A 12,849-nucleotide genomic window follows, 5' to 3' on the forward strand; every position below is an offset into this window, starting at 1 on the left:
GAGGAAAGCAAAGGTAACTCCCCACTGATACATTTGTCTTAAGGTTGCCATAGGTTGGAATCAACTGGAATCCATACCTAATCCATTTTTAAACAAATTCAGAGCAGATTAATCTTTCAAGTTTATGAACAAATGATTGTTTTGACAGAATTTCCATTTCATAAATTTATTTCACTCATACAGCGAACAGTACAGAAATTAACCAAGAGTTATTTAAGAGTTAAAAACTGAGATTTAGCACAAAAGATTCATCATTTGCACACGAGTTCCTTTCCATTCTTTTCTACAGACAACATGCAACAATGCAGAGTATTCCCTAACATCACTGAGAAAGGGATTAGCTCAGCTCTCATGTAGAACTTTATGTGTGTTAATCTTTTTATCTGATTTTACAGACATCTTCAGGATGTTACAGGTCTAACCTCTGAACTCTGGCCTTTTAACACCACTCCTCTCCTTCTAGAGCTTGAAGAACAAAATGTACCAGTTGCTTCAACAATATCCCTAAATAGACAATCCCATGAATTACAAAAAATCAATCAGCAGGTCTTCATTTCATGAATAAAAGCTGCTAAATAATATTTTCCTCCTAATTTACAAAAGCCCTGTATTGACAGCACATGATCTCTATGCTTGTCATCTCACTATTCAGGTGAGAGCAGTGGTTATAAAACAAAAAGACAAGAAGCCTGCCAACATATTTTAAGATGCATCTGCACTGCAGAAATAATCCAGGCTGACACAGCTTTACCTGCCATTGCTCAATGCTATGGAATTCTGGGAATTGTAGCTTTGAGAGAAATTTAGCCTCCTCTGTCAGAGAGCTCTGGTGCCACAACAAACTACAATTCCCAGGAATCCATAGCACTGAGCCATGGTAATTAAAGTGGTGTCAACCAGGATTATTTCTGCAGTGCAGATGCAGCGTTAGTTCTAAGACATAATAAAAGTATAGTTATAGCTCCATACTACACTATTGGTTTAAGGAGACTTCTGACATTTGGACATATTATTCATTGTGGTGTTTAAATTAGCTTTTAATTTAAATTAGTTCTGAAATCATGTAAAAGTTATTTTGATAATCAAGTTTTCATGGCTCTATTTTAAGACTGACAAATAAAACACAAAGACTTTAAAAATAAGTCCAAAAGTTTGCTATTTATATTTTATGCAGCAAATGTTTAAATTTCCCAACATCAGTAAGAAATTTTAGATATAAAAATGACTTCCTAAAAAAGGTTTAAAAATAACATCCATTTAATGTCTAAAGCCCAACAGAGATCCAAGTATATTTGGAAAAAAGTATCGGCACTTCTTCTTAAGTTGTTCCATTTTAGAAGACATCCATCAAGTATAGATGCAAGTTTCAGATCATTGTATGCTTCAAATTGTCCCTTTGGTAGCAAGTTCATAAGAAATTTTCTCATTGTATTTTGCAGATGCAGCCATGATGTGTTGTTTCACTTTTAGCGTCCTCTACCTAATTTAAAAGAGGGAAAAATAGATTATTCACATTTAATTTAGAAAGCAAGCACAAGATCTTATAATTAACAAGTTAGTTGCAAAACTGCCTACAGCCTCATAGGTATCTGCATCTATTATTTTAGTATTCTTTCATAATGCCACATAAAATGCAGGTAAAATTACCCTGAAAATGCTAGCCACCTGGCTCCAGATGTGACCCTGACCCAAGAATCATTTATTGGGCTTTCAATTCAATTCCAAGGTTATTGACAACACAATAAAGGGCAGTGATGAATATGAATATGCTTACCTCTAAAGCCTCGGCCACCACCTCCACCACCTCGTCCTCCTCTGAACCCTCCTCCGCCTCTGCCACCCCTGAAACCACCTAGAAATAGATAACATAGAAGGACAAGTTAACATTTAATGGTGATAAATAGGCTTTTAAAAACTGGTAGAAACCATGATCTTAATAAACCTATACAACATCCACAAAGTTTTTTGGAACATCATGCTTGCAGAATTTTTTGCACCTTCCTGGAAAAATTTCCATTGCGTTATTACATATATTTAGACCCTCCTTCCTAGTGCATTCAATTGCAACGGAACAATCTCCCAAATAAATTACAAAGCTTATCTTTCAACACATCTGGAAAGCATCAAGTTGACAAAGGCTACCCTAGACACATACAAGAAAAAATGCTACCAACCTCCTCCTCTGCCACCTCCACCTCGGCCTCCTCCTCTTCCTCCACGGCCTCCTCTACCACCTCTAGGAGGTCCTTTCTCTCCTGGAGGCCTTGGCAAAAACCTTTGCAGAGGGAGCAATTTTGCTGGATCGATATAAAACTAAAATAGATGGCTAGTGTTAGCATTTGTCAAATCTTTCACTCCCATATACATAAAAATATCTTAAACTAGAAATATATATGTCAGCTAATTTTACAATGACACCTTTCACAAAACCAAAAGAATAGTGTTGCATCTTTAAACTGAAAAAATGAATTAGTCTTCTTTCATTAAAGTAAATCTGTCATCTTCACCCTAACAAATTTACTGTAGCCTAAGTTTTTGTGGGCTACAGATCAATTGGTCAAATGATAGGAGGGGGGTATTATACAACATCTTATTATTTGTGATTCAGTAGTACTTAGATGGGAGATCGCCAACACATAAAAAGTGCTGTAGGTTATATTTCAAAGGAAAGAACCACCTCGGAGTATTGCTTGCCTAAGAAAACTCCATGAAATTCATGGGGTCACCAAAATTCAAGAGGTGACTTGAAGACACACACACACACACACACACACACACACACACACACACACACATATCATGATCAAATGCAATAAATTAGCTAAAGATTAACTAAACTGCTAATCCACAGTTTTCAATGAGATACATACAGCAATCCTAAACATTTACTCCAGTGAATGTCACAACGAGTCGAAGCCCTGCTGTCCACATGGCCCACTTCCAAGGCGGGCTAAATACCCATGGGCAGACTGGTGTCAAGCCGCGCTGCTGGGTTATTTTGTTGTTGCTTCCCTATCATAATACATGCACACCATCACACAAACACATTGCCTACGACCTCCAATTACTCCCACATCGGCCAGAGGCCATTCCGTTGTATGGTCACTCTTTTGATCGGCCACAGTTGCACATGTGATGCTCCACTAGTACACGGCATCGGTGTACAAGTGGCACATTGGCAAAGCACAATCATGGAGGCTCCCCACTGCATGCCCTCTTCCTCTCCCTTCACCCCATGTCCCCCTGTTGGACTGTGTGGTTTGTGTATGTTGTAATCACATCCGCTGGAGTTGTGGCACATTGGAATTGCCACTGGGCTGTAGATATGCAGGAGTAAAAGTGTATTTTCTCAGTTAAGCCTAGCTTCTTTTTTCTCCAGTTTTTAGCCCCAGAGCATGGCTTCATTTCAGTTTCCATGTGCATTATATAAACCTCACTTTCAAACAGCTGGAAACTACTTTATTTTGCCTATCTGTTTAACCCCTTTGTCATAACTTAACTTTAGCAGAAGCAGGACCAGTAACATATACTAATGATCAATAAACAATGTTGACTGGAAGCTATAATACTTTATTATATAAATATGCTAACATGGGGTAATGCAATCATTTTAGAAAGGGCAGATTTTTTAAAGATCAGTACAGTACAGTATTTAAACAACATAACTATTTACTGCATATGCATTTATGAAGCCATTAATGGATGTGCTTGAATTACATCCAGTGGTATAAGAGCATCACGTACATTATTAAAATGCAAAATTATGAAAAACTTGTTGACAAAATCTTCATAGGTATAACTATATACTACATTAATTGGAGATAAACACAATCTTACCTTTTGTAGCTTTTTGAAGGAGGACGCTTTCATGTTTTCTGACAGTTTGACTGAAAAATACTGTTAGATTTGCTTAAGGAAACCACTTGAGAACAATTCTAATTCTTATCCATAAAGATATTGTTACCTCTTATACATGGCCAAAGTCACACTTAGTTGTATCCACAATTACTCCTAACTGGCATAAGTCCCATTGACTTCAGTGTGTCTACTCTAAATCTGGAACCAACTTACTTCTGCCTTTTAAGTATTTAAGTTAGAAAATAAACCCTAGAATTACTGAAGACTTGATGAATACACTATTCTTTTCTTTTTCAAGAATGATTAGTATTATTTTGCACCATCACTCTCAAATCTTTAAATTCAGCACAGAAAATAATGTGAGAAGATGTAACTACTAAATCTTAAAATGCAGCAGAGACAAAATAACCACCATGAGAACATTTCAGTGCCAATGTTACTGTTACACTTGAAAAATCCCATTTCTGCGAGAGCAATAAGACTCAGATTTCTAATTCAGTTCATATCCCAATATGTACAAACATTTCTTATTTACTCGCTAGCAACTTGTAACATTCCATGAGAGCTATTCAATTTCCTTGTGCAGACAATCAAAATAGATTGAATCTAGCAAGAAAGCAGTAAGACCATATTCAAAAAGACATTGGCAGCAACCTCTGTTTCAAACATCATCATGAAGTCTCCCCCAAAACTAAAAAACATTGATTCTTATCATCAAAATGTCCAGTGTCAACAAGATGAAGAATCCCTACATCAAGAAGGAGAAACCGCCAGGAGACTCACTCAGAAAGCGGAGATGTAATTGAGCAAGCAGGACATCTGTATTATACCTAAATATTTTATTTAATAATCACTTTACAAAAGTAAGAATATTAAAAAAAAACACACAAGTGGACTTAATCAAGTTTTGCTAGCATAATAATAAAATTCAAATTTGCTACTAGTTCTCTCTTCAGGAATGCTTTCCCTGGAAGATCCAACTGGCACCAACATTGGTTTCTTTCCAACGCCAAGCCAAAAACAAGGCTTTTGATTAAACCCTTTGGGGACTAATTTATTTCAAGGATACATGCACATGGTTTTAAAGTTTAATTTTTAAAGTGGCTTTAACTGCTCTTTTAAAGTGGTTTTAACTGTTGTTTTCATCTGTTTTTATCTTGTTTAAATTATTTATGATTTTAATCTCGAGGTGTTTTAAATTGGAAGTGTTTTATCCTGAGATCCCATGATATAGGGCGGGATAGAGGTGTTTCAATAAATAAAGGATACAAAGTCTCTGAGCTGCCCAAATATTTCATCGACTTTTCCAATCTGCTCTTTGTTTTCTAAATAAACCGGTGCATTGAAATAAGGTACTTTACTTTCTTGAGTGACGCATTTGCAGACAATATCATCTTCACAAGGGTGCATAAATTCTCCCAGAACTGCAAAGAGAGATTTGTTTAAAGCAAGAAAGGCAGGAGGTCTAAATATTTTCTTCAGTTTCTATTAGGAATGAATACAACTTACTGACTACACTTTCCGGGGGTCCCTGGTCATATCCACCCCTGTTGAAGCCTCCGCGTCCTCCTCCGCGTCCAAATCCACCTCTTCCACCACCACGGCCACCTCTACTGAAGCCGCCGCCGCTGCCGCCTCGGTTGAATCCACCACCGCCGCCTCGGTTGAATCCACCACCACGACCACCTCCTCTTCCTCGAAATGACATGCCTCCTTCCTGTTTAAAAGAAACATGAACAAAATCAACGGCGTGACTAGCAAATTCTACAGAGCTTCGATTACTCTGCAAAGCACTACAGTATTCACACAGCCAGGTACACTTCCTGGTGCTATGGGTAATATAGAACAGCCCATGAAATAGTCCAGCAGACAGCACCTTGTAAGCTTTTTCAAAAGCTCAGTTATCCTTAAAATGGTATTTTAGGGTTTTAGAATAATCAGATAAACTTCAGAAATTTATACACTGCAGTACAGTGCGTCCTCGCTTTACGCGGGGGATCCGTTCCGGATCCCTCCGCGTAAGGTGAATTCCGCCTATGCTCGAGCCCCATTGGAAACAATGGGGCTCGTGTGCGGCGGCGCAGGGCGCAACGAGTGCGCGCGCCCATTCAATTGAATGGGACGTGCTGCCCCTTCTGCCCCGCGCGCCCGATGCGGCTTGAGCGCATATGCTCAAGGCCGCATATGGCGCGCATATAATTCTTTACTTATGTAAAATCCACTATTGCATACTTCATCATGATACATTGGCCATTCAAGAACAAAAACAAATAGCCTGATCTCTCATTTTTCAGCAATCTGGAATTCATTAGCATTCTCATAAAAAAATAAGTGATTAACTAAGTGTTTGTAGTCAGAGACAAGTCCTACTACATCATTTGTGATCTGAAAGAGCAAGTACAAGATAACAGTTTACTTATAGCCAAACCCAGACTTAGACCTCAAGCAGATCTGCTGCAGTCAAAAGGACTTAAATTAGTAACTGAAGTGTGCTACAAATGTATCCCATTTATTTCAGTGAGTTTGCTCTTATCAAAATGAAATCTGGATCCAGTTCTTATCATCTATACCAAGAGACTTCATGAGTCTTAAAAACTTTATGTAAATGTAATTTCTCTCTATGCATCAAGTGAGTTGTACAGCAGAACTTGTTTTGCTGCAATGCCAAAACATCAGATGGTGTGCAGGGGGAAAGAATAAAGTCCTGTGCAGCATATGTCATTGTGTGCCTTCAAGTCACTTCTGACTTATGGCAGCTCTAATATGAATCTGTCACAGGGTTTTCTTTACAAGATTAGTTCAGCTGAGAGAATGCTGACTTGCCCAAATGGGTTTCCACAGATGAGCTGGGATTTGAACCCAGAGTCCTAATCTAATGCTCACACTACTACACCATATTGCTTAGTATACAATGAAGCAAAGTCATGACCTTTTATCATATTGCTTTAATAAGCTGTGACTTGGCATGCAAGACTGAAACATCATTGTGTCTTAACATCTCAACAAGCAGTCATTGCACCAGTGTTTTGAATGTCTGGAATAGAAACATATAGCTATCCTTCCATGTTTGCGGCTTTGACTTTTGCAGCTTTGATTATTCATGGATTCTCTAGGAATCTGTAGGTTCTCCAGTGAGACTCTGTGATCAATGTCCACCAGAAGCCACTCTGGAGGACCTAGAGATTCCTTGGGAAAAACACATCTCTGGGCATTTGTAGGTCCTCCAGCGCAATTCTGGCAGATGTTGACCAATGAGTTGCTATGGAAGACCTAGAGATTGCCTACTCTGTGTGTGTGTGTGTGTATCTATATCTACATCTATCTATCTATCTATCATCTATCTATCTATCTATCTAGTTAGAGAGGTGGTAATCATCCTTCCAAATTCTTATGCCTTGGCTGCATCCACACTGCAGAAATAAAGTCAATGATACAATTTTACGATTATTTATTTATATTCCGCTTTTTCGCAAATTATTCCCCAATTTCTGCTACAGCCATTGTTGGTGTGTTTATTATTTTAAGGTATGTTTTAATCTGTAAACTGTTTAATTGTATTTTAGGGGTGGGGTGGGGGTTATTGGACTATGGGACTGCATATTTTAATGTGTTGTGTTGCACAGAGCGGCAGGATATAAACACATATTATTATTATTATTATTGCTTCCTTGTGGATGCAGCTTCTGAATATTATACTCTAATGACACCAAGGAAATCATTTACTTTATTTATAACCCTCTGGCTCCATCCTGGTTGCAAAATGTAGGGTTTTTTCCCCTCCCAACAAACCAGAGGAAGAATCCAGGGTCTCTCCGTAGTGATAAGACAAAAAGCCAGCAAAGAGAAGGGGGAGAATGACATGTACAACCAGCTGCATAAATAACTAATAGAGTTCCTGCTGAACCTGAGTGAGACCTGGATCCCAGGAACGCAGCAGCCTAAGAAAGACCCAACAGAGCTTCAAGAAGTTACATTTCTGAACTGTTTGCTGACCTTTCTGGGGAGAAGGGTTTTGTATTGAAGGAGGCAGTCCTTTAACTTGTTATTATCAATGCACAAAGGGATCTCACAGCACTTTTCAGACTGAAGGAAGGCTACACACTTCTTTCTCTCAAGTCCAAAACACACTGCAGAAATAACCCAGTTTGAGGCCACTTTAACTGCCCTGGCTCAGTGCTATGGAATCCTGGGAATTGTAGTTTATTGTGGCACCAGAGTTCTCTGACAGCGAAGGCTAAATACCCACAAAACTACAGTTCCCAGGATTCCATAGCACTGAGCCAGGGCAGTTAAAGCGGTCTCAAATTGGGTTATTTCTGCAGTGTTGACAAGATTTGTTCAGAGGAGTTTTGCCATCGCCTTCCTTTGAGGCTGAGAAGCGTCACTTAATGCTTCTAAAACTACAAATCCCAGGATCCCATGCGTATCCCGGATCCAGGTGGGTTTAAGGAGACCGAAAAGGACCCGGTCCTCCTCTTACCTCTCCTCCGCTTCCCACGTGGCTCCGCTCACCGGCCGCGTTCTAATGCCATCAACAAACCCCGCCCCCTTTCCCCTGCCGGGCCAATACCACTTTGCCGTAAATCACGACACTTCCGCTTTACGACAGCCCGCACAGGAAGGTTCAACCGCGTCCCTTCCTTCCTCCACTCTCTATGGTTTCAAATCTCAAAGAGTTAAGGCAAGCTTAGAGCACTATAAAGCAGACGCTTCCGGTACTAATGCCACATTTAGCCATGCTAGTCTCTTTGAGTCCAAAACACACACTGCAGAAATAACCCAGTTTGAGACCGCTTTAACTTGCCCTGGCTCAGTGCTAGGGAATTCTGGGAACTGTAGTTTTGTGAGACGTTTAGCCTTCTCTGTCAGAGAGAGCTCTGGTGCCACAGTAAACTACAATTCCCAGAAATCCGTAGCACTGACCCAGGGCAATTAAAGCAGTCTCAAATATGGATTATTTTCTGCAGTGTGTTTTGGACCTTTGTTTAACTTCACTATCATGGCTGCATCTGCACTGCAGAAATAATGCAGTTTGACACCACTTTTAACTGCCCTGGCTCAGTGCTATAATGGAATTCCTCTGGGAATTATAGTTTTGTGAGGTATTTAGCCTTCTCTGTTAGAGAACTCTGATGCCACAAAAAACTACAAATCCCAGGATTCCCTAGTATTGGTCCATAGCATTTCAAGTGTATCAAACTGCAATGTTTCTTCAGTGCAGATCAGGCCTGCATTTTGGACCAATAATGCTAAGTCGTTTCTGATTTTTGTCAATCCTGTCATGGGGTTTTCCTCGCAAGATTTGTTCAGAAGGGCCTTTGCCTTTGCCTCCTGAGGCTGAGAGAGTGTGACTTGCCTAAAGTCACCCAATGAGTCTCCATGGCCAAGTGGGGATTCAAGCCATGGTCTTTAAAGTCATAGTCCGGTGCTCAAACCACTGCACCACGCTGATTGTCACTTAAATCATAAATACTCTGAAATTTAAAGGAGATATCTGAGGTGTGGGAACTATCTGGGGAATATGTTCAGCATCTTGGATAGCTTCTTTGGAGCCAAAATTATGGATTTTGATATGACCCATGGATAAGTCGAGGGTAAAATTTAGAGCCATGTAACAAAGGATGTAAAGGATGGAGCAAAGGAAGACAGTGCCAAAGAACTTACAAAATTCCAGGAGGCATAACTGTTTGTGCTCATATTAAAAACTGGTTCAATCCCGTAGGGTTGCCATAACTGTCCACTAAAAACCAGGACAAAATGTAGGACAACTGAAGGACAAAACTCGGCCCAAAATGTAGGACATTTAAGAAAAATGGGCTGAGTTTTGTCCTGCAGTTGTTCTACAATTTGGTTTAGATTTTGTCCTGCATTTTGTCCCGGGTTTTAGTGGTCAGTTATGGCAATCATTTTGTCCCGGGTTTTAGTGGTCAGTTATGGCAATCAGTGCTTCCAAGATAGATTACTCTCTTGCTTTTCACCAGGGGATGGTTCCCATATATATGAGCTAAAGTACAATACTAATATTGCCCCATGGATAAGTCGACTCAGATTTTTGGGGTCACTTTTTTAACTAAAATTTCTAGACTTATACATGAGTATATACAGTAAATGCACATTTGCCACTGCACTAACATGGAAGCTACCAACTACTACTAATCCTAAACCAGCAAGCCCTGGGAAAGTGGGTGGCCAGATTTTTTTGTAAACAATAATCCACTCTCTCCTGTCCTGTGCCATTCACCCTGAGATTCCTCTCCCTACCTGGAAAAGCCCAGAAATTCCCTGAGACTTCAGCAAGTGCCTTAAGAGCTGGCAACTGCAAAGTTAGTCTATTTAGGATGCATCAGAACTGCAGCAATAATGCACTTTGACACTGCTTTAAGTGCTATGACTCAAAACTATGGAGTCCTGGAATGTGTAGTTTGTTGTGGTATCAAAGGCTTAATATCTCATAAAACTACAAATTCCAGAATGGTAGTTTGTTGAGGCACCAAAGTTACAATCATCTTTGGGTCCCTTTTTGGGAGAAAGGCAGCATAAAAATGAAATAAATAAATAAATAAATAAAACAAATACAATTCCCAGAAGAATTCAATAGCATGGAGCCATGACACTTTTAGTGGGGACAAACTGGATTATTATTGCAGTGTGGATGCAGTCTATGTAGGACCTTATTTCTAAGGGCGTCAATCTTTAAAATGCTTTAAAAACCATACCTTGTATGGTTCAGCTATCAATGTGGCTTGCCCTGAGCAAAGCTTGAGAAAGTCCTTTTTTTGGACTACAGCTCTCCAAATTCTCTAACCAGCATGGTGGCCAAAATTTGGGAAGAGCAAACCAAAAAAAAGAACGAGGGAACCTTTCCGTGCTCTGGCCCTGAGTAAATTCCTGGCCATAACCTCGGTTTTGTTAAAAGCCCAGCAAGGTGCTTCCATAAGAAGACTAGACTTTTCCTCTCATGTCTTCTGAAATACCAGAAGGGAAGAAATTATAGACTTTCCTTATTCTTACAGGCGGCAGCTTTGCACTTCTTTCTTATCTTATAAGTTTCACTTGCCCTGTCCAATTCTCCATATGAATAAAAAAAGGAAGGAAAAGGTATGCAACGCAGAAGTCCATATGAGGGCCTCTTGTTCAATACCCTTTAAAAAGTCTGTTTCAGAAAAGAAAATAATATCATTTCCCCCCTTCTGTTCTTAAATAAAGTAGGATGTGCACACAGCCCCATCATTTGTGGATCAAATATCATATTCTATGTTTTCCTGTGTTGATCGGTTGATCCCGGAAATTGGCTCACCCATTGCTGAACAGCACACAATACTACTGTTATTTTTTTTAATCAATTTGCTAAAGAATTGAGTAACTAACCAAACACAACCTTTAAACATCCATCCTGCTGTCAGGGAAATATGCAAATCTCATACTCCCTCTGTGCTTTGCAGCTGTTCCAGAGAAATAGATATCAGGAAGTAACTCCCTAATAATTCCAAAGTGTTGAGACAGGTATATGAGAGTTAAACACAGACCAGCAAATTTCTACTGGGATCTTCCAATTTTTAATGTTATTACTTCTCTTCCCATTTATTTTACAGGTAGAGAGAAACTGACAGGAGGATCTTCTGGAAGGATTTGGACCCATGGAGTTTCCCATACTTGATTTCAAAACTATCTTTTCAAATATTTGCTAGTGTTTAATCATTAAACACAAACCTGAAACTGGGGGAAATTCTAAGGAAAAGAAGTCCCTCTAAATATTCAGCGCAACTCTTCACCATGAAACTATTACTCCCTGTGATGTTTATTGTATCCTTTTCCCTTTGTACCCTTGGACGAAAGGTAAGATTTTGTTTTAAATGAAATTGCAGGTTTAGTAGTGAGACACATCTTATTTGTAGTACTGTACTTTATTATATTTATTCATTTCCTTGTTTTGAACATATTTGCCATGGATCTGCAGCATACAACAAGAATTTCTTCTTCCAAGCAAGAGACATACCTAATAGAAGAATGTGTGAGGAAGAGCTATACTCAGAATTCCTGCGAGAAGGTTTTCTGCCAGCCATGGCAGAGGTGTGTGAAAGGCACCTGTCTCTGCAAGCTCCCCTACCAGTGCCCCAAAAATGGGACGATGGTTTGTACTGCTGACAGGAAAGCTTTCCGAACTTACTGTCAACTAAAAAGCTATGAATGCCAGCGTAAAGTGAGCAAGTTTATGCACAGAGGAAACTGTGACCGTCAAGGTAAAAAGATTCTGATGTCTGTCTTTTTTGCTTTTGCACCAGTCATTGGTAGTGAGAAGGGATGATCTTTCAGGATGGGGAATAAAGGCATGTTGGTATTTAGTGGTATTTGGTGTGAACCAAAATTTAACAAGTAATAAAATTCAGCTTCATATAGTGGTTCCCCCAACCACAAATACTGTAGTTGGCATAGGGACCAAGGGGGAGGGTGACTGTGGTCCTGATTTGAATAAAAGAGTAAGGGCACAGCTATTATTTGTAATAGGCAAATGGTCTTAATAAAAATTGGGGGGTTTTTTAATAGGCAAATACTTGAAAGATACAAAACTGATAAGAAAGATTTTAATAAATAAATAAATAAAATAAAAATTTTATTTATATACCGCCCTTCCGAAGATCAGGGCAGTTTACAACATGATAACAACAAAACACCACATATACATCAAGATTAAAAGCAGATACACAGAAACAGAATAAAAAAACCCCATTAGCCTGTCCTCTTTGCCACAGAAGAGGAAGGGAGGCCCACTGGACTTTAGTCGGGGAATGCAATCTGAAATAGAAAGGTTTTCAGATCCTTTCTAAATTGGGCCAGGGAGGTGGCCGAGCGGAGCTCTGTGGGCAGCGTGTTCCAAAGGGCCGGGGCGGCGATGGAAAATGTCTTCCTCGTGGTAGAGGACAACCTAGCCCCTGGCACCCTAAGGAGTTGCTGCCCCGATGTTCTGAGGGTGCGGGACGGAATGTACGGGGA

The 12,849-nt window shown here is 39.6% G+C and overlaps 2 protein-coding genes across 2 annotated transcripts in view; one reads left to right on the forward strand and one right to left on the reverse strand.

Annotated features, from left to right (window-relative positions):
• Window positions 1-150: 150 nt before the first annotated feature.
• GAR1 (GAR1 ribonucleoprotein) lies at window positions 151-8,463 on the reverse strand. The gene is made up of 7 exons (XM_042467336.1): window positions 8,339-8,463; window positions 5,368-5,575; window positions 5,128-5,282; window positions 3,838-3,897; window positions 2,175-2,313; window positions 1,775-1,852; window positions 151-1,480 (listed from the first exon to the last, which is right to left on the reverse strand). Exons 2-7 carry the CDS (start codon window positions 5,564-5,566, stop codon window positions 1,467-1,469), a joined length of 645 nt encoding a protein of 214 aa, XP_042323270.1. The 5' UTR covers window positions 5,567-5,575; window positions 8,339-8,463; the 3' UTR covers window positions 151-1,466.
• Window positions 8,464-11,459: 2,996 nt separating this feature from the next.
• The window catches only part of CFI (complement factor I), a 22,380-nt gene continuing 20,990 nt past the window's right edge, over window positions 11,460-12,849 (forward strand). The window contains exons 1-2 of the mRNA XM_042467335.1: window positions 11,460-11,694; window positions 11,816-12,098. Of these exons, the coding sequence (XP_042323269.1) occupies window positions 11,632-11,694; window positions 11,816-12,098 (346 nt within the window). The 5' untranslated portion in view covers window positions 11,460-11,631. The remainder of the gene's footprint in view (window positions 11,695-11,815; window positions 12,099-12,849) is intronic.

The sequence above is a fragment of the Sceloporus undulatus genome, chromosome 5 (assembly GCF_019175285.1).
Source record: "Sceloporus undulatus isolate JIND9_A2432 ecotype Alabama chromosome 5, SceUnd_v1.1, whole genome shotgun sequence".
NCBI classification, from domain to species: domain Eukaryota; kingdom Metazoa; phylum Chordata; class Lepidosauria; order Squamata; family Phrynosomatidae; genus Sceloporus; species Sceloporus undulatus.